A 24,826-nucleotide genomic window follows, 5' to 3' on the forward strand; every position below is an offset into this window, starting at 1 on the left:
GTGTTCAGACAGGTTTAACATTTACAGTTAGTCGATGTAAGCCCTTATTGGTCGTGTATATGTCGGAAACAGGGAAATGCGCCGAACACACAAGTGCCGTTTTGCCTTGTTTAAAACTGCATCACCCCTATCTCTTGCTATAATAGCAGTACACTCAGCACGTCGCATAGGTTTTCTTGGAAATCTTGAATTTAAACATAATATTATATCTTACGAATTCCATATAAAAATAAAAAAAGTATTGACCTCACATCGACTCATTAGATTTTTGTTCCTTCACATCCCTTCTTTGGTACTAACAAAATAATTTATACAAAACCATGAAATTACCACCAGATTACATAAATTATGTAATGCTATCCAAAGAACTAACCGAAAGAAATACATTCCAAGCTTTTTCCTTATTTTATCATTGTTATTTTTGCATATTTTGACGACCATTTTACGACATTGTTGACAACTTCACATTTGAGCGGTCCATACAAGACTAAACGAAAAAGTAACGCGTGATCTGTTTTAACGTTACTTTTGCGGGGCCATTTTTTGCGGCTGATTGGGTATCCAGTTCTTATTCTATATCAATGTATAGCCACGTTTCCATATTCGAACGAACGAGCGTGCGAAGCGTAGTTCTTACATTCAAATTAGGGGCACCTCCCGACATTTCCAAGTTTTTGTGATTTATGATGTTTTATTCCACGGTAACTTAAATATATGTGACGTTCCATGGGAAAAGGTACCTTATGAGGTTTTCTAGTTTCGGAGATATTAAATGTTTTGTAAAAAGGTGAAAAAATGCTCAATTTTTTTTTATTGGGTGATCTGAAACCTTAATGCTTAACGTTTGTTTACCTGTTTTTATGTTTGTTATATGTTAGTTATAAGTCTAGTAATGTCGTCTCAGAGTTTAGTAGAAAAGGTACCTTATGGAAAAGTCATTGAAAATTCCCCAAAATAACTAGTCATTGACGGGAAAAGAAGTTTGGTAGCGAACTGTATTAGCATTCTGAAAAACTAATTTGATAATTTTAGTTCTGGTCGAAGGGCCTAGCAAATATTATAACCGTACATCGACCGACATTACAAATCCAAGTAGCCTGCTATTATACCAAAGTTACTCTCGTCAAGTCTTTCTTAACTAGAGTAATCTTCATTTGGTTTGGTCGCATGCAATAAATCTGCCATTGGTTTGCTGAAAAATGCCAATACCCGACGCGTTGCCATAGGGGATATCTGAGGTCATCGAACCTCAAAGTCAAAGTCTTCAATGGCAACCAAAATATATTATTGATAAGAAATAGACGATTTATAGCATCTTAACCACAAAATATTATTAGTTTATCCTAACTGTTCCATCATCATCATGCCTCATCATGTAACTTAACAACAAGGTACCTGTTCTTTACATACAAATTATAGGTCTTTTTTAGAATAGAATAGAATAGATAACCATAAGGTACCTTTTCTTAAATGTATGGAGCAAAGACCGTTATTGTTATGTAAGTTTAAAGTGGCATAAGTGGTTAAATATAGTATTTAGTTGCGGTTTTAGGACTTATTTCATTTTAATGACAGAATTTCTTTCATATGTGCTCAGAAAAATTGATTGTGGGTCAGATTAAAAGTAAAAAATATTCAATTTTGTGATCTTACATGAAAAAGTCAGAAATTACATTTTCACGTCTAATTCGATATTTTTTTTGCTTAAACTATCTCTCAGAGTCGTTTTCTAATAGATAAATTTAAATCTTGAGAGCTCATTGCAATCAATCGTGAAAATGAAACTTTATTTTCAAGAGATTGGTTAGTATACACATAAATCAGTCGATATCAAAGGTTTCTATTTATATTACAGAACAAGTCGCAACATTTTTTTAATCTCAGGAGTCTAAAGTATTATTATTTGTAGTCAACTATGTAACTTACTTCAGGAACATAGTTTTTTAGGTGGCTAAACTTAAAACTTCTCTATATCGTAAAGTTGCTCATTTTACAACATTATTTTCAAAAAAGAATATCTCTGTAACTACACAACTTAGGAGGTTGATCTTCTGTGTTATCGATAGCTTATTTATTGTACATTACTAGGGTATGCATAACTCCATACCCGCCATAAGGTACCTTTGACCATGGGACGTCACATATTTATTCTAATTTAAATGAATTTATTTTTTAAGTTCTAATATGAGCAGGATCGATCAAAGGGTTATGGTGCCAGAAATCCCAAAAGCGATTTGATGAGGGATCTTGCTATACCTATTGGTCAACTCGTTGCAAACGGGGGTCAGCATTGGACAAGTTTCGCCATCTTGCATTTCTTTATAATTGGTCTAATCATGACAACAATTGATAACTAAGGACACGAAAGGTCGCTTAATATGAATCGGTAGTCAGAATTGGAACAAACGGCCGCCATCTTTAATTTCTTTAATTTTTGGACATATTTGAGTCCGATTATTGTATTTCTTTTTTTGGCTCTGAACATGTTAATAATTTTTGATAGGTAAGTATCTAAGGGTCCGTAATCCGTCGTCAAAATTGTAAAAAGCACCGCCATTTTCAATTTCGAAAAGTTTTGAATAATCCCCTCTATAATTGTGTATACAAAAGCTTTTCCAATTGCAAGATGTTGTTGAATCGCGAGTTTACGGTTCGGGGTAAATAAACTACTAGTTATAAAATAGCATAGTCGCGTATACATTTAAATATTGCATTGCAAGTGCAGATTATTATTTAGTAGCAACTATTTGCGTTTCGTCCGCGTGGCACCAACACAAATGTTGACTTCCATTTATTTAGAGTATTATTTCCGAGTTAATAAATATGATTAGCAAGTTATATCGATCTAAATTCGTACAGCCGTCTTTGTGTGAGTGAATAACAAATATAACATCAAAACTTCCATAATTTATAATATTCTAATAATTCATTTGTTTCTCAGTCGATTTATTTTAATACAATTGGGGTATAAATAATACTAAATAAAATACATTTAAAGTTTATTTTAAAAACGTATCACATGGGTACCAACGTAAAGTTCCTTGACATTAATATCAAACGAAAAAGCTAATCATCACTGAAAATAAGATATAAAAACTTAATACTAGAAATAAGTCATAAGTTTTTCTATTATCTACCCATCTGAAGTACATAGGTTTAGCTAATACTTGTATTTGTACATTTACAAATAACCAGTAAACAATATATTCCATAAATAAATAGCAATATATTCCATAAATAAATAGCAATATATTCCATAAATAAATGATTAACGGTACCTAATTGTTTACTCCGCAAGAAACAACTTCGTCACCCAGGTTGAAAATAATATGAAACTCACATTATCCGCCAACATAGATACATATAAGAGAGTTTTAATTAGATACAATATATTATAGTTACCTACTATTTATACCTAATTATGATATAGTGTGTGACGTTTAGCTAGTTCCCTTTAAAGGTTTTTTCTTTGTATGACTAGGTCATTAGATAAAGAGACTCCGGATAAATCCGATATCATTCTGCCAAGAATGTAAATACATTCAATTAACAACATATTCTACACATTACTCTAAATTACTCCTATTTACATAATTTGACAACAATGAGCGACTTATATAACATTCACAACTAAAAGGCTCTTCAATAATAACACGCTTTATTACAACGACATACGACTATAGTCTTGTTAACAAGCCGAATAAATTTACGTGGTCTCTGAGTTGGTAGCCAATGAGTCCATGGAACAAACATTGTCCGCGATGCAAATTTTCATGTCGACCCTGCTTTAATCTCTAAGGATTTACGGCAAGAATATTTCTACGCTACGTTAAACTTAGGGATGTCACGAGGGGTTTAGCAAAGGCAGGTTAAGGCTTAGATACAATCGGCTGCAAAGATACCCGACCCTCTCTGCATACAGATTTTCAGAGACCGCAGAGCACAAAAACATTTTATAATTGTTACATTTAACTTTTACACAGTAGATTACTTCATTTTATTATGCTTATTTAGTATTCCGTTTTCATAAAATCGGGCGGGCAGCGCAGTGATTACTGAATTCATATGAAGTACAAAAAATCGTCAAAAATCGATGACGTAATTTATGGACAGCCCCATGTCAGTGGTGTCAAACGTAATTATGAAGAACGTTGCGTTATTTAAACACAGTAAGTTGCGTATATGTCGTGGCCACAACTCTATAGAAAAAAAAACCAAACGTAGTCCTCATTTTCCTCTCTGGATATTGACATTATAGAAAATGTTTTAAAATATTTTGATGTAAATATTAATTAACCACCCTGTTTGACTTTTTTCGTTATTTTTTTTTGTCATAATGTAGCACCAGATGTACTGTAAAACTATTTTCAACTGCAAAATGCTGCAATTGCAACGACATGCGACTCTAATAAGACAGTCAGTAGACAAGATTCAGATTTCATATTCCGGAAGAGAAACATTTTAGCTAATACCTAATAATACCTTGCTTGCCTAAAACCTAAACTGCGATTGAAGCTCTCGTGAAATTACGTATTTGTTAAATAAAACTTGAACCGAGAGAGTATCAGATAGGTACGTATAAAAAAAAATACCAGAAATCAACTTTTCCTACATATTTAAATATAGGGATATGATGTGTAGGCAAAATCGTATTTCTAAGATTTGTTAGGTTACTCGATGATATTCATTTCATATCACGTCTTAGAGATCACCCAATTTACAATCCCGAAAGTATTGATTTGTGTTACTACTGGGAAGCTAGGATTAAGTAATATATACATATGTAGTGACATAAATCTTCTAAACGTGTACACGTGCTATATCCCGGTTTCGCAATACATTAAATTATAATACTTAGCCAGAAAATTTTACTTTCTTTTAACGAGATATTTTAAGACAATATAAACAAGAACGCTCTAAAGTACTGTAAAACGCTGTAAAATTGACATTCGGATGGCAACTGCATTATTTTGCGACATTTCTGATGCGGCCTTGATGAGGGCGCTGTGTCTGTCAATTTGCTTGATAAAATGAGTGACGTTCATCGCCGCATTACTGCTGCGATTATGACGTTCAATCCGTCCCTCATTTTATCAAGTAAATTGACAGATACAGTCATACAGCGGCTGCATCAACGCCGCCGCAGTACTGTTGCAACAGTATTGCAGCTGTTGTTGCCACCCGCCCGAACGTCATCTTAAAAAAAAAACGATATTTTTTAGATTCTGTTTTAACTGTATGTAATTAATACGATGTGGTGATCCATTTGAGCAGGAAATTTAGCTAATATAAATTACAAATTACATATATATAAATATTTTTAGATTTGTGTTTTTAAGTAGTTAACTGAAATAGATGTCATATAAGCAGTGATTACATTTTCCAGCATTTTTGGTGTGCAAGTATACTGACTACTCGGCTTAGTCACTTTTTCTTTAATATACCTATGACATCTATTTCAGTTTATATTATAAATGATTTAAAGTTTGCCGTACTTATAGTTCGTTATTTTAGCATTAGAAAGAAGGTAATAAGCGATCTTGACAGGTATTTTAATTGAAAAGCCCTTTTTTAATCAGTAACTATTCATCATCATCTCAGCCATAAGACGTCCACTGCTAAACATAGGCCTCCCCCATGAACCTCCACACGTACCGGTTGGAAGCGACCCGCATACCACCCATAGTAACTATTACTTATTATGAAAGCAAGAGAATGTAAATAATCGTATATGATTCATAATTGTTACATATTTGCCGTGACTTAATTTTAAAACGTGTTTTTCAATTAAAAGACACATCAAGATTGTTTACCTTTTTTCTAATGCTAAAAAAAACGAACTATAGCGGTCCGTAAAATGACTGGGATATTGTTGTTACATTGCCAGTAATTGGCTATTACGATCTATATCCCTGATCGATTATGAACTGAGTATAAAGGGCATTAACTGTTTGCAATAAATTCCTATAGAATAAAGCTTTCTTCAATTATTTGTTAACTACTTACTAGCAGTCAGTAGCGATGATTCAGCTTGTTTACATTAAGTTTGATTTAATTACGCGCCTTATAGTTTGATTGTTTTGTTTGCTTGTTCTTCATGGTTAAAGCGAAGGATAACATTAATCCTTACCGCATACGAAGCCATACTATGTTCAAATTTAAACAAATAATTTTATATGACATGCAGTTAAAGTTTATGAGTGCAGTTAATTATAATTACACTGGGAAGTTAACGAACTAAATGATATCAGGGTACCTATAGTCTGTCCGCTTTACTAAGATTAAGTACGCCATAGTAATTGTATGCCGAACATGATCTTAAAAATCGGACAGGCTATACTATACCAAATACATTTATATTTTTTCTCCTTACCCAATGCGTGCGCCGAATCAAAGTAGGAGCTTACCAGGCAACAGACTTCTTTACTTATTCTGTTTGTCGGTCTGTCTGTCTATTATCTCTTTACGCTTAAACTGCTGAACCGATTAAATTGAAATATAGTATGAAGATAGTTTGGGTTTCGGGAAAGGACATAGGACAGTTTTTATTCCTGAAATGTTACACGAACGAAGTCGCGGTGCAAACGGTAGCTGTTTTATATTTGAATACAGCGAACGATCTAGAATCGACAGTGTAATTACGCCATTATAAACAAATAAAGTTAATGAAAAATACAATAGGAACAACGTTCAAACTGCAAACTTAAAAAATGGGTTATTAATTTGACTGTTTGACATTAACTCGCAGGGCATCTCACTCGCCAATAGGAATATCTTAGAATCTCGCTCCTATACTTGGAGCGAGATCCATGGACGCATGATCAAAAATAAGATCAAACTGATATCAATTTTTAAGTTACAATTGTCTTCCGGATCATCTTTATGCCAATTAGTTAACACAAATAGGTACGGTCACGCCAGTACAAAAAACAGTTCCGTTAATTATTTGTCGGTATTATAGATCTTGAACTTAAAGATTACATACACTTCGCTTAAAGAACTCAAGTCATCAATTTAAGAGACTTTGTCTCCAAATTCAAACGACAGTAGTCTGAAGTTCGGTGTGCGACGCGGCGCGCTGCGTAGGCGCACATCGCGCGCGCACTATCTGTCCGAAGCTCGTGCGGAACTGGCGCGACATCGAGCAGTAGAGCACGAAGTTGATGGCGCCGTTCAGCAGTGCCAGCGCGTCCATCAGCTCCCCGAACAGGTCGTAGCAGCGCTTGAAGAAGCAACGCCCCAGGACACCGCTTAGCAGACCTGGGAAAAATACTTTGTATTAACTTTGATTTGTACAGTAAGTACCTATAGGTATAACGTTCTCATTGCGCCGTTTGTATTGTATAGCTACTTGCTGTCAGGGTCGACCACACTGATTCTAAGGCTGTCATTATTCAGCGGGGAAATGCTGCCAGCATCCACGGCAACATGCAATAGGGGTCAGCATTAGAACTCCAGAGGCCATGAGTTCAAGTCTCACCCTAGACAGTAATTTTTCCACTTTTATATTCAGTGATTATTATAAAATATTTGCTTTGATTTATATGCAAAAAGTAAAATTAGTAATTGATTGAAAAATAATCGTTAATATAAAAGTAACCGACTTCACTAAACAGTTTGAGATGCCCTTAAAATTAATTTCAAACTATTTGCGAAGTCGTGAGTCTCATAAAAATTACAAATACATTCGAACGTACACTTGACAACAAAACGATATCTGAACTAAATGATGTCAGTTAGTTATCAATCTCCCGTGAGTGCGTCTCGCTCGCGCTAATACATCTACCTATGGATAAGTCTAAGCGAAATGAACTTGAACTTGGAAAATGAATAATGAGGAATTCCATTCTGGTCTTCATGAGCAGTTCCACTTTACGAGAAAGCAATAAAAGTGAAAATATAGACTGGTCATATTTTTCATAAAATCGATTTCGACTGGCAAAGCATATTACTTTTTAGCAACCGGGTTTTTTAACCTAATTAAACCCCGCTGAATCCGAATTTGCCGGTTGCTTGATCGAAATCTTGACCGAAAGTGAGATATTTGACATTAAAGGTCCCTTTTTTTAGTTTTTCGTAAATAACTCGTAAACGGTGGCCCCTTTTCAAAACAATATTATACATAAATATTGAACATAAAATTGTTCACAAAAAAGGTTCTGTACACTTTTTAACTAACTTTTTTCCTTTAATATCGCTTTAAATATTGATCCTAGAGAAAAGTGTTCCAGATGTTTTTTGGAGGAAATTTTATGTAGATAATTTATTCTTAAAAACCTATTTTGCTATGGGACACCGTTTACGAGTTATTTACAAAACACTAAAAAGGGACTTTAAAATTGATTATAATTAACTTACCCGCTGCTTTGTCTTTTTAAATATTGATCCTAGCGAAAAGTGTTCTACATGTTTCTTGTAGAAAATTTTATGTTTATTATTTATGTATAATTTTTTTTTGCTATGAGTCATACTTTTCAAATATTAACGAAAAAATTAAAAACAAGGAGCCTTAGAATTTATTATAATTAACGTAAAGTTTTAAATATTGATCCCTGCAAAAAGTGTACTGTATTTTTTTGTTCAAAATTTTGTGTAGATTATTAACGTTTAACAACATTTTTTGATATTGGCCACCGTTTATAAGTTATTTACGAAAAACTAAAAAAGGCACCTTAGAAGTGATTATAATTAAATTTCCCGCGTTAATATCTCTTTGAATATTGATCCTAGCGAAAAATTGTAATGAATCATCTTTCTTGTAGGCAATTTTATGCAGATTACTTATGTAATAGAACATTTTTTGCTAAGCGCCACCGTTTAAGAGTTATTTACGAAAAACTAAAAAAAGGTACCTTTAATGTCAAATATCTCACTTCCGGTCAAGATTTCGATCGAGCAACCGGCAAATTTGGATTCAGCGGGGTCCAATTAGGTTAAAAAACCCGGTTGCTTAAAAGTAATATGATTTGCCAGTCTCATCAAGAAGGAGAGTGATTTTGAATTTTTTTGTCTAGTCTAATATGTCGGGCCATGCTCAGTGTAGTTACCCTTTTATCGCAGTAGTACTATTTACTAGTAAGTATCATCAAGATACAACGAATGTAGCCTTTTAAGTACAATAAAAATAAAGAACTTGCTACGTGAGCTGTTAAGCTGTACTACATTACATAATATTTATATGTGCTTTTCATCTTTATTGGGAAGTTTCCACAAACAGACCGCTGAAACGGAATCTGAAGCGTACCTATCGAAATTGTTCCGCGAAATGGCCGATTCCGATCCGAAAGCTCCGAAGCTACTCAATATAAGGCCAGTGAACTGTGTTTTGATTACTAACGACTCTTGTGGCTGACTGAAACCTTAGTAGTAAGTAGAAGTTGATTCAAAAAACCTTTTTTTTATATTTCCCGACACCCTTATTTTGTTACACTAATTATGTTGATAAAATACGCCAAGCTTTGAAACTCAACAACAAAGGGGTTGCTTTGAATTTTTTGATGTTGTATGAAACCCAATTATTTTTATTTAAGTCAGTGTTTTCACAGTATTTGAACATGTGATTTATAAATTATGATATAGACAAACATATTTATTTCTATATTTTTTTGTCCAGATTTTGTCGTCGATTACTAGAGGGACGTTCAATACTTAATTGAAAAGCTCTATAGTATGTCACGTTCGTATAAAATACTATTTTCGATAACAACGAATATTTTATAATATTCGCAGAAATCGCGAAGCGTCTGGTTGCGGTAACGGTGACCGAAGAGCTGGCGGCTACCTCGCACAACGTATCAGCATCACGATACAGCGAGGAAATGCCGCCAGCATCCTTGGTACAATGCCTCAAGGGCCTATTTTAGATTTAAGCTAGTTATTAATTTCTTTTAGTAATACCACTGACATATCTTGTTTGTAAATAAATGATTCTAAAATTTATAATTCGTTTGCTAGGTTCTATTACAATATTTCATTGGATAATTTTAACGTTACTTATAACGTTAACGTTTGAAAATGCGTCTGCAAGTGTTTCTTTTGTTCAGTACAGTTATTTATGTCGCTGTCGGGCAAGTCAACACTTAAGCTTCGCCAAGTGTCTTGGCTTCCATTCTTGTAAGTTAAGCCGTAGAGGCGCTACGCCGTAGCATTTCACGTAGCTTTGTTTTAAAACTTTATACCTACATATTTGTTCATGTTATTTCATTAAATATGCATAATTTTTCACCAAAGAGCCTTTGCGCTCGTAAAGTTGCATTTTGTCCACAAGTGTGTCAAAGTAATTTGATGCTTTAGAGTTGTTTCCTTATGTGATAATTTCAAATGATAAAATAAATAATGAATACCTAGAGTTCATTTTAATTAATTCGTATATTTTCATTTAGTATTTTGCTCGCGTTGGTGTGGTAAACATTTTCGAAACACCCACAACGCTTAATATTCCTATTTTCGAATTTGTTAATGTGGCACATAGCTGTCATAATTTACTAATGTATGTATAATATAGTTTAAATAAATCTTATAATTTAAGTAAAATTAATACCTACTAACTTTTAAGTGGATAAAAAGCTATACATATAACATTAAACTATGTAAAACAAAGATTAATATATTATGTTTATGGAAAATTTACGTCAACCAGGCTCGTGAGTAACAGACATAATTAAATAACCCTTCAAGTGGCGGTCTACCCGTGAATGGTCGGATCGAAAAGCAGTAAACTGGCGGCCCACTACTCACGGGTCGATGCGAAAACCAGTAAACTGTCGGCCACCAGTGAGTGGTTAATGAGGTGTTGCCGTATTTAGAGGTGAAATTGAACGCATTTAAGTATAGTTACGCTCTTCTAGCGCCCGAAATTAAGTAGCGAGTTAGAGAAGGATAGCATACCGTAAGAAACACAAAAACACTTGGTATAAAATTTGTTGTTGAGGACCATTTATTCGGGAGCGACCGCCTAGTCCGAGTTCAGTCTTGATTTTTAAGAGGTTGTTTTGTAAAATAAATTGTATTGTATGTGTATAAATTGTAATTAAGTACCTCCAATAATCAATTAGTTTTGAGGTGGTAGTCATTTTTAGCAAGGAAACTGGAAAACTGTCATTCTTCCGGAGTTTGATTAGGTCTGGCCAAATGTATAAACCAGTGGTGGGCAAAGTACGGCCCGCGGGCCAGGTCCGGCCCGCGAAAGGATTTTCTGGCCCGCCGCCGGTCATTTAATAAAAATTATAATATGGCCAGCAATATAATAAAAATACATTTTTGCTGTAAATCTGTCCCTCCTCTGAAATTCTTTCAACTTTTAGCCCCTCATGAAGAAAGTTTGCCCACCACTGGTATAAACATTAGAATAATTTAATTGCTATATTCAAATAGCCTATTTAACGCTGATTCTAACGATTTCTGATATATATGTAGTTTAAAACATAGAAAAGCTTAAATCGACGATGTTGTAAAATTCCCTTAATCTGCGCTGCCCACCCACCGGGGCCCCGCCACATGACTGCTTTTGCGCAAATCCGCGGCGCCACTTGACTACTTTTCGCGTTTTTGCTGGCGCCACTTGAAGGGATAAGACATTATTTTGAGCAAACAATAATAGACATTATGAAAACCATACGGAATATATTCACAGTTAAAATATTAAGCATTTTCAAACCAATTCCGCTTACCCAGAATTCCCTGGGGAAACTCGGTGATCAGGAATAGAAGGAGAACAGCAAGCAACATTTTAGTGGTCCGGTCCGTGCGCCGCTCGGCTTTTGAGCGCTTGGTCGATTTCCTTGTGAAAATGTTCCCGTTCCCATTGACGGTCGTGTCCGACGGACACGCGTTGTAGCTCTTGAGGGCCTTTTTCCTAGTATTTGCACGATACAAAGCCCGAATAAGCCACGCGCTAATAACAGTGAGGATGACGCAGGGTAAAAGTTTTATGAAAACCGCGTGGACCCAGAAGTTTATTTGGTAAAGACTGCCGTCGAAGTCTGAATCTACAAAGTAAACTTTCATGGCGGCGCCCGAGCTCACGTCTATCGTGAAGTCCTTGTGTATTGTGAACACCTGGAATAGAAAGGTTGCAGTAAAGTTTCGTGCCGCTAGCAAAGTTTACGGAAGCGAGTAGCCGTGTCGGATAACGAACTTAACTACCAATTTGTTTTATTTGAGAAGTTTTATTTATTTATATTAATTTATTGTACATAAAAATAGAAATATACCTAATATACCTACATATAAGTAGATTGTTAATCAAGGGATGAGGGGCCATATTGCCGGGTTAAAATAAAATAAAAAATAAATACTATAGGACATTTTTACAAAAATTGACTAAGCCCCACAGTAAGCTCAAGAAGGCTTGTGTTATGGGTACTCACTCAGACAACGACATATATAATATATAAATACATAAATAGGTACATAGAAAACAACCATAACTCAGGAACAAATATCTGTATCATCATACAAATAAATGCTCTTACCAGGATTCGAACCCGGGACCATCGGCTTCATAGGCAGGGTCACTACCCACTAGGCCAGGCCGGTCGTCCAGGGTTGCAGTTAAAATAATTTATTTTAAATACAGGAAATATATATATATATATATATTTCCTGTATTTAAAATAAATTATTTTAACTTCATGCACGAAATTAAGCCACAGGAAAATATTAGAAAAACCTAGACAGCAGTTATTTTCAGACACAATTTCTGTTTAATAAATCCGAAAGAACTATAAAGAGTATTAGGTATCTTGACCGTGACGTCATTGTTCTGTATTTCATAGAGATTCCATAATAGCTAATCGTTTTGACAGTAAAATAAAAGAAAATGATTTGACTAAGCATTCAACTACCCTATTACTCGTATTACTACGTATTAGAACCGGCACAGAGAACCAGTATTTTGCGCACCGAGTTGTTGTTGTTTTGCTTAAGTTGCTTAACAGTCATCTAATAAATATTCATACTAAGTACTTACACAGGATGATTCATGAGATGTGAGCAGGACTTATCCTGCACACTCAGTAACTGGTAATTGATCGATCACCGTCGTATTTGGGTGAAACAACCACACTTTTTCCTATTTTTTACTTTTTGGTGAGGGCAAAGGCCATAGTCGGTTTTCCATAGTAAGTTGGCCCTTAAGTCAATTTGATTCGGGTTTTTTTTGTGAGTACCTCTTATGGTGAAGGATATTTTTGCTGAGTATCAACATCCTACTAGTGACAGTTTTTGACTTATGATTTTATTATTTTTTTTCTTTAATGTATTGTTTTTCGGGATGTATTCAAGCGATTTGCTTCAATTTTTTAAATAGTGTTCTTTATTTAGGTACGCATCGATAATCAAAAAACGAATACCAGTTGTCATATAAAAAAAAGGAAAAAAAAGTAAAACAAAAATAAAACATTTTTTATGTCGTGGTGAAGTAGTGACACCTCTTAATTTTTGTTCTAGTTGTAGGCCAGACATTGGCCTACTACTTGCCTAAATATCAAAATTTTCCAAACGGTACTTCCTGTCAAAAATTAGCAATGTGTGTGGTCAAGTTCTGTTTTCAATCGGTGTTTTTCAATGTAGTATACAAACATTAAGTTGTCATTGGCATTTTACTCTCATCATTTTGTTACCTATATATTCAATTAAAACTATCCAATATAGATTTAACATCCCTGTAGTGTGCAAATTATTTTACTAGTCCATCTTTGAACTGTTCCTAAAACTTATTACTTGACGACCTCGCTAAGCCTCGGCCGTAAAAAACAGCGCCGTCAAACTATTCTATATATCACGGTATATGTTATAGCAGCTTATTTTAACACGAATAAGTTATTAAAAATAAATTAAAACCATTAGAATCTCGAAGACTATGAACATTTTATAAGGGATTTTCAAGGGGGTGGTGGGGGGTACGGCACCACTTTTCAGCCCGGCAACATCAGGTTTCTTGTAGCCTAGGAGTAGACAAGGATCAGAAGTCAAACTGTGGTCTAACAATTATGCATACGAGACTCTTCTAGAGATCCTGATCTAAGTTTTCAAAAGTAACCAGACCGTGATGACAGTGATGACATTCAATTTGACACAGAATATCGGTAGTTAAGTATTCTAATTTTAGGGTGACCATGCATGTCGTAAATAAATTAATAACTTTTTTTTTCAAACCGACTAGAAAATTAACGTTAACCTCACTAATAGTGATATGAAACAATTGCTTGAATAATTTACGAAATGCGCAGTGTTAGTCCTGCTCACGTAATTCTGAATCAGCCTGTATAGTACAACTCCTGTATTTTTTAAAAGGCTAACTTATAGACAAAGATGTATACAGGGTGATTCAAGAGACGTGAGCAGGACTAACACTGCGCATTTCGTAAATTATAAGCAACTGTTTCGTATCAGTATTAGTGAGGTTAACGTTAATTTTATAGTCGTGTTGAAAAAAAAAGTTATTAATTTATTTACGACATGCATGGTCACCCTAAAATCAGAATACTAAACTACCGATATTCTGTGTCAAATTGAATGTCATCACTGTCATCACGATCACGGTTACTTTTGAAAACTCGTATCTCACTCAAGTTGACAGTTGATTTTCTTCGTAATCAAAATGCTGTCATTACGGTTAAAGAGGTTTTATGTTTATTAATTAGGTCTTGTAGGGTGACCATGATTGTAGAGAATTAAATTTGCGCTGAACAAAAAGTTAAAAAATAAGAAAAAGTGTGGTTGTTTCACCTAAATACGACGGTGATCGATCAATTCTCAGTTACTGAGTGTGCAGGATTAGTCCTGCTAACGTTTCATGAATCACCCAGTATTATAAACAGAGATCGGACAAATTTGCGACATTGCTCGCAATAATGTGGACATGACTCTAAAATTTATTAAATAATTAATTATTTAATTAATTTCTTACCTGAGGTTTAATTTTGATTCCTAATCAATAAATAACACAAAGATTACTTGTAATGTAAATTTATTTAAAAAAAAAAACTGTATTTTCCAATTTTTTTGTAGGTACTCATTTTTTATGTCAAAAATATATTTAAGTGCTATTTATTGACTAGGGAACAAAATTAAAATTCAGGTAAAAAATTAATTAAAATAATTAAATGATTAATTATTTAATCAAATTTGGAGTCATGTCCACATTATTGCGAGCAATGACGCCAATCTGTCCGATCTCTGATTATAAACGATTTAGTATTGTATAGGTAAGCACTTTGATTTTATTTATCGTTTTAGGTGTTTGCTGCTGTCGTAGAAAAAAAATAAGTAGAAGAATTTTAAGAACCCTTATTATGTACCTGTTGCACAAAATACTAATATAGTAGTGTATCGAAAAAATATTTGACATTAAGTTATTAAACAATACGTATCGTGTACATACAATGCCTACTACATTATCATTCATGTAATCAGTTTTGTGTTTTTTACAGGAAAGTATAAAAAAATAGCATAAGAAACAAAAGAAAATTATTACAAAAGCGAGAATTATGCTTTTAATTAAGGGATAAAAGAAAGTTACGCATGCCATAATGACGTGTAGGTAATAGATACGTTATCAATAAACCACTTTCTCGTCATAATCGATGTTATTCATTAGGTACTTGTTATTCATTATTAGTTTTTATCTCGAAAGTTATACAGTATCGACTAATAATAAATAACCTTTGTATATACAAAAGCAGAAGGTAAACAGTCCTAGTAAATATCATTCCCTTGAGTTTCGGTTCGAAACTATTATAATGGTGGCTTTCGTAGGTAATGAATAGTCACAGATCGATTATTTTAAGGTGCGAGTCCCATAACCTTGGGCAAGCTTCCGGTAATTGATTCTATCACGCAATTCTCATCTTTATAAATCACCTGGGAAGATAAATGGTAAGTTAGACGACGTGTAATTAGTCAACGCCTCTAAATCTATTAAGCGTGCATAAGTGCGGTTGGATTGGAGCTAAGTTTCACAACGGGGGACCAACTTAATAAAGCCTTCCATTGAGCTTATAGAGAAAAGCTTGTTTGCTTGCGGGAATTACGTCTCCATTAAATAATAAACTGTATTTTCTACTTGTTTACGTTTACTCAATACAAACGCTGCGGTACTTAGTTTAATTCGTAATTTGTAACAGATCATAATTCGCCCATGCAAAATCATAGTCTCTCAACTGTTTAGTGTTTACCTTGTTGAGTATACAGTTATCTATGAACTTATTAGCTATTGGCCGCTACTTAGATCGCCAGGATGTTTATCCAAGTTGTTGTAGTTCTACAATACATACCGTAAAACCACCCAACTATAGGCCAATACTGCAACCGTGATCAACATCTTCAAAAGGAAATTAAGTATCAATACCAATGTTCCTTTTGGTTTACTCCGAGTTTTTTCTTCTATTTATAAGCATACCTATGTTTATAAATGAAAGTAAGTTTATAAACATAGGTACATACCTTGTCTTAGAACTACAAAAAATACCTACAGCAAAATATACAAAAATTACAGTTAATTTTGGAGCATAGTTTATGACATGAGCGAGCTTTGGACATAGTTGGGAGGTTTTACGGTACTTTCAATTTAAGCCACTGCATTTGTTTTTTATTAAGTAGTGTACAAACATAAAATCTTTTTATTCAAAATTGATACATATTCTATAAGAAATAACAATCCTAATTTTTTTATTATAAAACCTTGAGATATGTCAATACATGTCAACCGTATTACAATCTAAAACAAAACGTATATGCACATAATAGACATTAAAAAAATACAAACAAAGACACTAAACTACCTTAAACAAAGCACACTATTAATAGGTACGCAACTCTACTTATACTATCAGCCCCATTCCGACCCCCACTCAGCCCAAAAGTGCCAAAGATACTAGCGGCAATCCTAATTATAATTACTTGTTCGGAGGTATTATTGCAACGCCTTCAAACTCGAGATCGAGATCTAGCGAATCGCTAACTCAAGTTGGTGACTCTCTTCAAATTTTAGACGACACCATGTCAAAAAGCCTTGATTTAAGTAATGATATTGGAATAGTATCAGAATTAAAAATTGAAATCCAAAGGCTGAAACTAGACCTGTCTATCACTGACAATGAGCTTCAAAACGTTATCTTGGAAAAAAAATAATGTATACGTCAAAACGAAAAACTCATGCGGGAAATCTGTACTCTTAAAAACATATGTAAATCCCCACAACAGTCAAGAAAATCTCGCAAAAGTATGTCATGTAGCCCAATTACAAACCCTGAAACCCTACAGTCAGAAACCTTGGCCAAAGTTGCCGCTATGGAACTTCAGATTAAAGACTTGGAAATTGAATTACTCAGGTCACAACATGAACTTGGTAAACTCCAGGAAATTATGAAAAACATTGAGAAATGCCAGGACTGTAATAATGGTGCCACTAAAATGAAGAGGATCGACACGCAAGAAATCTTTCAACCGGGCTCACCGCAGAACGCGTCACCTGGTCCGTTTAGCAGTACAGGAAAAGCACAAGAAAAGGTACACCCGGATCCGCCAAAGAAAACATCACCTGATCCTTCTAATAGTAGTATTCAAACTAACACACCCGTAAACTGTAATCAAATTAATTCATCATTCGAAAAGAACCCAAATAAAACCAGATTAGTTATAGCCAGTAACATCAAAAACAGTTGCATAACGAACATTTTGCGAAATGCAACCTTAGATAATCACAGCTACTGTCATTTTGTAACGCCAGGTGCAGGAATCAGGCAAATACTACGGCAAACTGAATTTCATGTAAAAAACTTAACTTTATCAGATTATTATGTCGTAATAGTGGGTGAAGAGGACTTTTATGAAAATGAAAATTATGATGACCTAGTAACATATATTGCTGATACTCTATATCAGATCAAAAATACAAATATAATTGTTGTATGTCCTACATATATTTGTGGTAAACCATTGTATAATTGTAGGATTGAGTTATTCAACAACTTATTACATAAGAACATAAAATTTCATGAAAGACATTTTTCATTCGATTCAAATCTAGACTTGACTTTTGAAATGTTCTCGAAAACGACAGGACGTGTTAACAATTTAGGTATGAAGAATATTATAGGTCACATAAATAGGTTTATTTCTTATAACAGTCATGTCATTTGTAATCGGAATATAATAAGGGGAAACTATAAAAAAGTACAAAAAAAGATATATGATTATTTCCCACGACTCAAACAAGCTATTAATATAAGTTTACATTCGCAAAGTGACGAGGAAAGAAACTTGTTTTTTCGTGAGCAGGAATGAACATAGTAACCATTCTAGCCGCTTAACGCCATGTTCAAACAATATCCAAGTTAGAGATAGGGAATTCTGTGTTTTCCATCAAAATATAGCGGGAGTTCTGGGAAAGCTAGATCAACTCACCATTGCACTGGGTCAATTGGAAGAGCAGACCGCATGTCCTGACGTTCTATGTCTTACCGAACACTTTGTCCCATATGGCCAAGAAAAAAATATTCAAATAGAAGATTATGTATTGGCGGATATTTTTGTCAGAAAGAAAGATAAGCACAGTGATATGTTACGGAAAAAAAATTAAAAAAGGGGTGGCTCTTGTATTTTGCTTAGGAGAGGCATAGAGTTCCAAGTTATCAACGACAATAAATCATTGGGTACAGAAAAGGTCTTTGAATGTTGCGGTGTATTTTTACCAATTAAAAAAGTGTATCTGATCTGTCTATATCGCACCCCCAATAGTGATATAAACTTATTTTTTGAAAAGCTAGAGAAACTTTTATTAAAAATATGTTACAAGAAGCATTAAATTATAATATGTGGTGACTTCAACATAGATATCCTAGACAAAAACAATAAAAATCCAAATATAAAGAATTGGTTTAAAAGTCTGTTAGGGACGTTTAACTTATACCCGCGGATACTTGAACCCACTAGAATAACGCATAGAACACAGAGTAGTATTGATAATATATTAGGTCCTTACCTATGAAATTGGCGTTTTTGTTCATAGATATAAGTCTGATCCTAGTTTTTATTTTTTTTACAAAAGTACATACACAATTACAATAAAACTACAATATGATTTCGCCAAACTGCTTGACAGCAATTAATTGTTATTTTTTATTGTTAAGTGTTCAGAATTAAGCCTTGAAAATAGGTCTTTTCATGTGCTGTCGGTTCGAGTATTAAAATTACTTATATTTTTCTAATGGTACCAATTTTCAAGAAATGGAGATATTGAAAACATACCTTAAAGGTGTCAAAAATTACTGGAAAAATTTTGTTTGGTTTGAATTAGCCATCAAAAAAATATCCGCAAAATTAATTGTATGGAAATTCGTGTTTCGTTGAAATTCTCCGAACAAAACGCCAATTTCATAGGTAATGACCTAATATTATGTAATTTCAAAAATGGAACAGCAAAAATTCATCATCTCGCACTATCAGACCATACTGCTCAAACAATTACAATAAAATTAAGACAAAAACTTCAGCCAAAATACTGGTTTGTATATAAAAGAGACCATAGTGCAGAAAATGTTTCCAAATTCATTAATTGTTTAACAGCTTTATCCTTCTCGGAGGTACTAAATTCGGAAGATGTAAACACTGCATATAATAATTTTACCAATGAATTTAAATTATTTTACGATTTATGTTTTCCCAAAATAAAAATAAAAATTAAATCAAGGAATAAAAATAAGTTCATAACAAAAGGGATCAAGATATCTAGCAAAGTCAAAAGATGCTTATATGTACATGGATTATCAATATAAAGGTTTAAAATGTGTAAAAGAATTGTATATAAAATATGCATGCATGTTAAAGAAATGTGTAAAAATTTCATTAAAACAAGCTAATCATAAATTAATAGAAAGTGCGAGAAACAAATGTAAGGCTTCTTGGAAAATAATTAAACAATACACGGGAAACAACGAAATGCCAAGTATGATAGAACAGATAGACCACAATGGGGAATTAGTTGATAAACCTGAACATATTGTAACACACTTTAATAACTTCTTCATTGACTCGCTTCCTAATGCTATAACGGCTAGCAAAAACCCGTGTAAAAACATAGAGCATAACCTAACTAGTATATATCTTTCTCCTGTTACTCCTCAAGAAGTCTTCAGAGCAATAAAATCACTAAACAATACTACAGCGGTAGGTTGTGACGATATAAGTACAGAAACGATAAAATATACTGCATTTTTAACATCTATCCCATTGGCGCATATAGTAAATCTGTCCTTTCAAACTGGCATGTTCCCGGAAAGACTAAAAAAGTCAATTATCAAACCACTTTTCAAACAAGGGGAAAAAACCAGACTAGGCAATTATAGGCCTATAACATTGATCCCAATTTTCTCTAAAGTGATTGAGCGACTTATGTATAATAGAATAATCGAGTACTCTGACAAATACCACCTACTAACAAACGAACAATGTGGTTTTCGAAGGAACAGGTCTACAAATCTTGCTATATTTCAACTGCTGAAAACTATTCATGAATGCATAGACAAACGAATTCACGTATCCTCGATCTTCACTGATATGTCTAAAGCTTTCGACTGCGTTAACCATACCATATTGCTTAATAAACTCGAGCGTTACGGTATTCGGGGGCAGGCACTCGAGTGGATAAAAAGTTATCTCTCAAACAGGTTCCAATGTACTGAGATTAATTACTACTGTTCCAAAAACAATACCATTGAAACAAGAAGATCTGTATATAGACCTAATCCAAGAGGCGTGCCTCAAGGCAGTATTCTTGGCCCTCTCTTGTTCCTGTTTTATATAAACGACCTCCCACAGCAGACGAACAATCAAGTAGTACTTTTTGCTGATGACAGTAGTGCATTAATAAGATGTTCAAGCACAACAAAAGAATATGAACTTGAAATTAATAACACTCTTAATGATATTATTTCTTGGATGGAAAACAATGAATTAAGCATAAATTTGTCTAAAACTCACTTTGTCCAATTTCATACGAGCCGTAGGCCAGGTTTGTCAATCAACATATCGCATAAAGCAGACGCAATTACAGAGTCAGAGACGACTAAGTTTCTTGGACTCATACTTGACAGTAATTGTAATTGGCAATGTCATATAACCGAACTATGCTCAAAACTTTCAAAGTTTGTCTTTCCGATACGTAGGCTGATACATAATGCATCGGAAAAAGCGGGACTAATGTCATATTTTGGTTACGTCCAGTCTAGCATCACGTACGGTATAATTTTTTGGGGAAACTCCACCGACTGGTTAAAAGTTTTTAAGATGCAGAAACGATGTGTAAGAGCGCTCTGTGGTGCATCTCAAAGAGACTCCTGTAGGCCTCTTTTTCATAAGTATAAGATTTTACCACTACCTTGTTTATATATTAAAGAAGTTGCTATGTTTGTAAAAAAAAACCTTAATTTATATCAAAGGAACGATAAATTCCATCGTAACTTGAGAAACGAGTACAAACTTGTAAATACGCATCAAACTAAATCGATTTTTTACAAAAATAGCATTTTTTCCATGTCAATCAAGATTTATAACAATATTCCAGATGTATTTAAGAACCTTGACAATACTAGATTTAAAAAAGCACTTAATGAATGGCTACTGAGCAAAATGTTTTATTCCCCACTTGACTTTTTAAATAATAATGGCAAATTATAAAATATTAAGGTAATAATAATGACTAATTTAGGTTTAATTAGGTTTTTATTAAGATGTAATGTAATGACACAAAACTGGGGACTTTATGTAGTATTTGTAAATACTGTAAATAACTCGACTGCATGTAGATAGTGCATGATATTAAATATTGTACACCATAAATATGGTAGACTGCGGAAAAGGACTTGTATCACCATTAACATCTTTTATATTTGTACCTGTGGTCTGACAATAAATAATTTCATTTCATTTCATTTCATTTCATTTCATTTCAACATGTCAGTTAGTCAGTTGTAAGCGTATACAAAAGGATAATGTATTATTTTTTCCCTTCTTTGAAATCGGTTATCTTAATAAAAAAAAATTATAACGTTAATCAATTCCTAAATTAAATTTAGCTAAAAGCTAACAAGACATTATACTGGCGGAGCGAAGTCCGCCGCTGGGGTCCCAGGCTAGTCTTAAAAAAATAAACTTTTTCCAGTTACTAATTCCAACTTCTATGGAACTTCTATTTCTAATGGTACCAAATTGGCCGTACTTAGAACGAAGGTGTTCGATTCCACATGGGTAGGTATTTGATTACGGAGTAAATAATGGATATTTTTACCCGCGGACATTCAATTCCGCCATTAAATACTTAAATATTTATTAATCTACAAATATAATTTGACATTATAACTATAAAACTCCCGTGAGACTCAAACATATTAAAACCCTGTGTTGGATCGAAACATGTCGTGCTATTGAACTTAAATATCTGGGAGACCGAGCTTTGCTCTGAAAACATAAAACATATTAAAAAGTTGAAAACTCAAACAAAATGCGCATTTTCCCAGAGATAAGACCTAGCTCGATTTTTCGCCCTTATAATCCCCATATAGCTAAATTCATCGGAATCGTTAGAGCCGTTTCCGAGAAGCCCGTAATCTATAAACAAATAAATATACATAATATGTATATTACGAGCAATTCTATATATTATATAGAATTGCTCGTTTAAAGGTATAAGATAAGATAGGTAATACGTAAGTGGCACGTTTTAAAATAATTTAATATAATTTAACATTATATTAAATTATTTGACATTCTTTAAAAGCATATTACGAGCAACTATGTACCTTGGTATCTCTGTTATGTACAATATAATATTTAACGACCAATAAAAGTGAAGCTTAACAACGTAACGTTAAACGAGAGTCTCTGTAAATTGTGGTATTGATTTTACTCTTTAATGTTTCATAAAACAGTTTCCGAGCCGGATAGTCGTCCGGAGTGCTTAAACTACCGATCACGGATCCGTTTGACTTAAGAGGTAAGGTTTACTCGGGTAATTCCGAATGTCGAAAACTGTCGGATAATTCCGAAAAGAGGCTTTTATTATGATGGAATTAAGGGTGCTTTTCATCTGAATTTCGGAATTATCCGACATTCGGTATTACCCGAATACACCTTACCGTCGTTTCCCATTATCCGGCTTAATGCTAACTTCGTCTAACTAACCTTAGTGGGAGTGGGATTTACTCAGAAAATCATCATATATCTTGGAATCCCTAAGATAGTAACCTATAAACAAGCTTAAAAGCGCAATCAAAGAATTAAAATCAAGTTTGTTACAAAAATGCCAAAATGAGACATCTATTATAAACTAGATAGAAAAAGTTCAAATATTAATAATTAACACTAAAAATGAATACTAATACTTACGAAATATGAAGGAATACATAGAATCGGCGGCAAGACGAAGCTAATAAGAATCGCCATGGAACAACGACGATCAGTGCACAGCATTGGGCTGTGTGAAGGGTACCTGCAACAAAAAACCATTTCAAACCAACAGCACTAGATTTAGACCAAGAAAAGTCTGCAGAGATTTTGACAGCATTACTCATACATTATTCATACGTCATAATTTCATAGAAGTTTGACGTTTAAAATAACACCTGCACTGCGTGTGCTATAAAAATCTCTGCAGACTTTTCTTGGTTTAACTCTATCTATTCCGTAGTATTGATTACCTAATTTTTAAATCTTGTTATAAGTAAATATTATAGTGAGACACCTTAGCATAAAACTTTTCAAAATATTGAAACACAAAACACCGGAGACAGGCAGAAACTTCACATTGCATTAAGCTTTTAAGAAGGTTGGCGTTGAAATAACTCGTCAAGAGAAGCGCTCTAAGTTTTCTTATATAGTTAGTTTTTGTATGAATGTAAATATGTGTCGCTTAACTTCAAACTCGGGTAAATCCATTCGACCCTCTAAGCAAATATCTACCCTATTACCTTTTCTTAATGCCAAAATCGCATAATCTGACAGATGGATTTACCCGAGCGTTTGAAGTTAAGCGATTCTTATGAAGACAGCAGTAAAACTTTTCAAATTAAAGGTCGCGGCACGAGTCACTCATATTTTGCGTGAAAGGGCGAGCGATGGATGCAATATGGTGACGAAAGCATAAGATGGATAAGACTTTTATTAAATTTCGAGTAATATTAATGTATAAAAATATATTTTTTGTTATAAAATCTGTAAGTTCCAAATAATGGTGAAGTACTCGTATAACTTTACAAATACGCACCTCATCATGTGGATGAGTAATTTTCCCTGTATGGATAGTGAACTATACAAGGTATTACTGAATATATCTAATATAGAAAAAATATGATCACATACTACAACATTATTGTATTGTTATATATAATTTTAAGATTTTGGCTTGGTACCAACTTCAAACATACGAGTATCAGTTGCTAGCGAATATAAAACGTTTTATTCTATCCGTTTTGAAGTCGGTTTTACTTTTTTTAAGATTAATTTTAAATCAATTGTAGCCATATCCATATTACGTACGTTCGACTTTATTTTGACGTAATTTGCATCCGTCAGTCGCCCATTCTACCAATTAAGATCGTATATATCAAGGAATAGGTACAGAAGGCAGGAGCGAATTGGAATTCTTTTGCAGATTACCTACGATTAAAAAGGGGTAAATAACCCATGAATTTGAGATGGAATGCCACATGATATATGTAAGCCATCGTAGTCTAGTCTGCCTACGGAACTGGATGTCCTGAGTTTGAATCTTAGAAAATATGTAAGTATTTAGGCAAGTATGACGACGTTATCCATTTCCGTTCACAGC

At 33.8% G+C, this 24,826-nt stretch overlaps 1 protein-coding gene across 1 annotated transcript in view; it reads right to left on the reverse strand.

Annotated features, from left to right (window-relative positions):
• Nucleotides 1-7,005: 7,005 nt before the first annotated feature.
• The window catches only part of LOC134798232 (G-protein coupled receptor dmsr-1-like), a 79,300-nt gene continuing 61,479 nt past the window's right edge, over nt 7,006-24,826 (reverse strand). The window contains exons 5-7 of the mRNA XM_063770605.1: nt 23,386-23,488; nt 11,670-12,057; nt 7,006-7,260 (exon numbers count right to left, since the gene is read on the reverse strand). Coding sequence (XP_063626675.1) covers nt 7,037-7,260; nt 11,670-12,057; nt 23,386-23,488 — 715 coding nt within the window. The 3' untranslated portion in view covers nt 7,006-7,036. The remainder of the gene's footprint in view (nt 7,261-11,669; nt 12,058-23,385; nt 23,489-24,826) is intronic.

This window comes from Cydia splendana, chromosome 16 (assembly GCF_910591565.1).
Source record: "Cydia splendana chromosome 16, ilCydSple1.2, whole genome shotgun sequence".
Lineage (NCBI taxonomy): Eukaryota > Metazoa > Arthropoda > Insecta > Lepidoptera > Tortricidae > Cydia > Cydia splendana.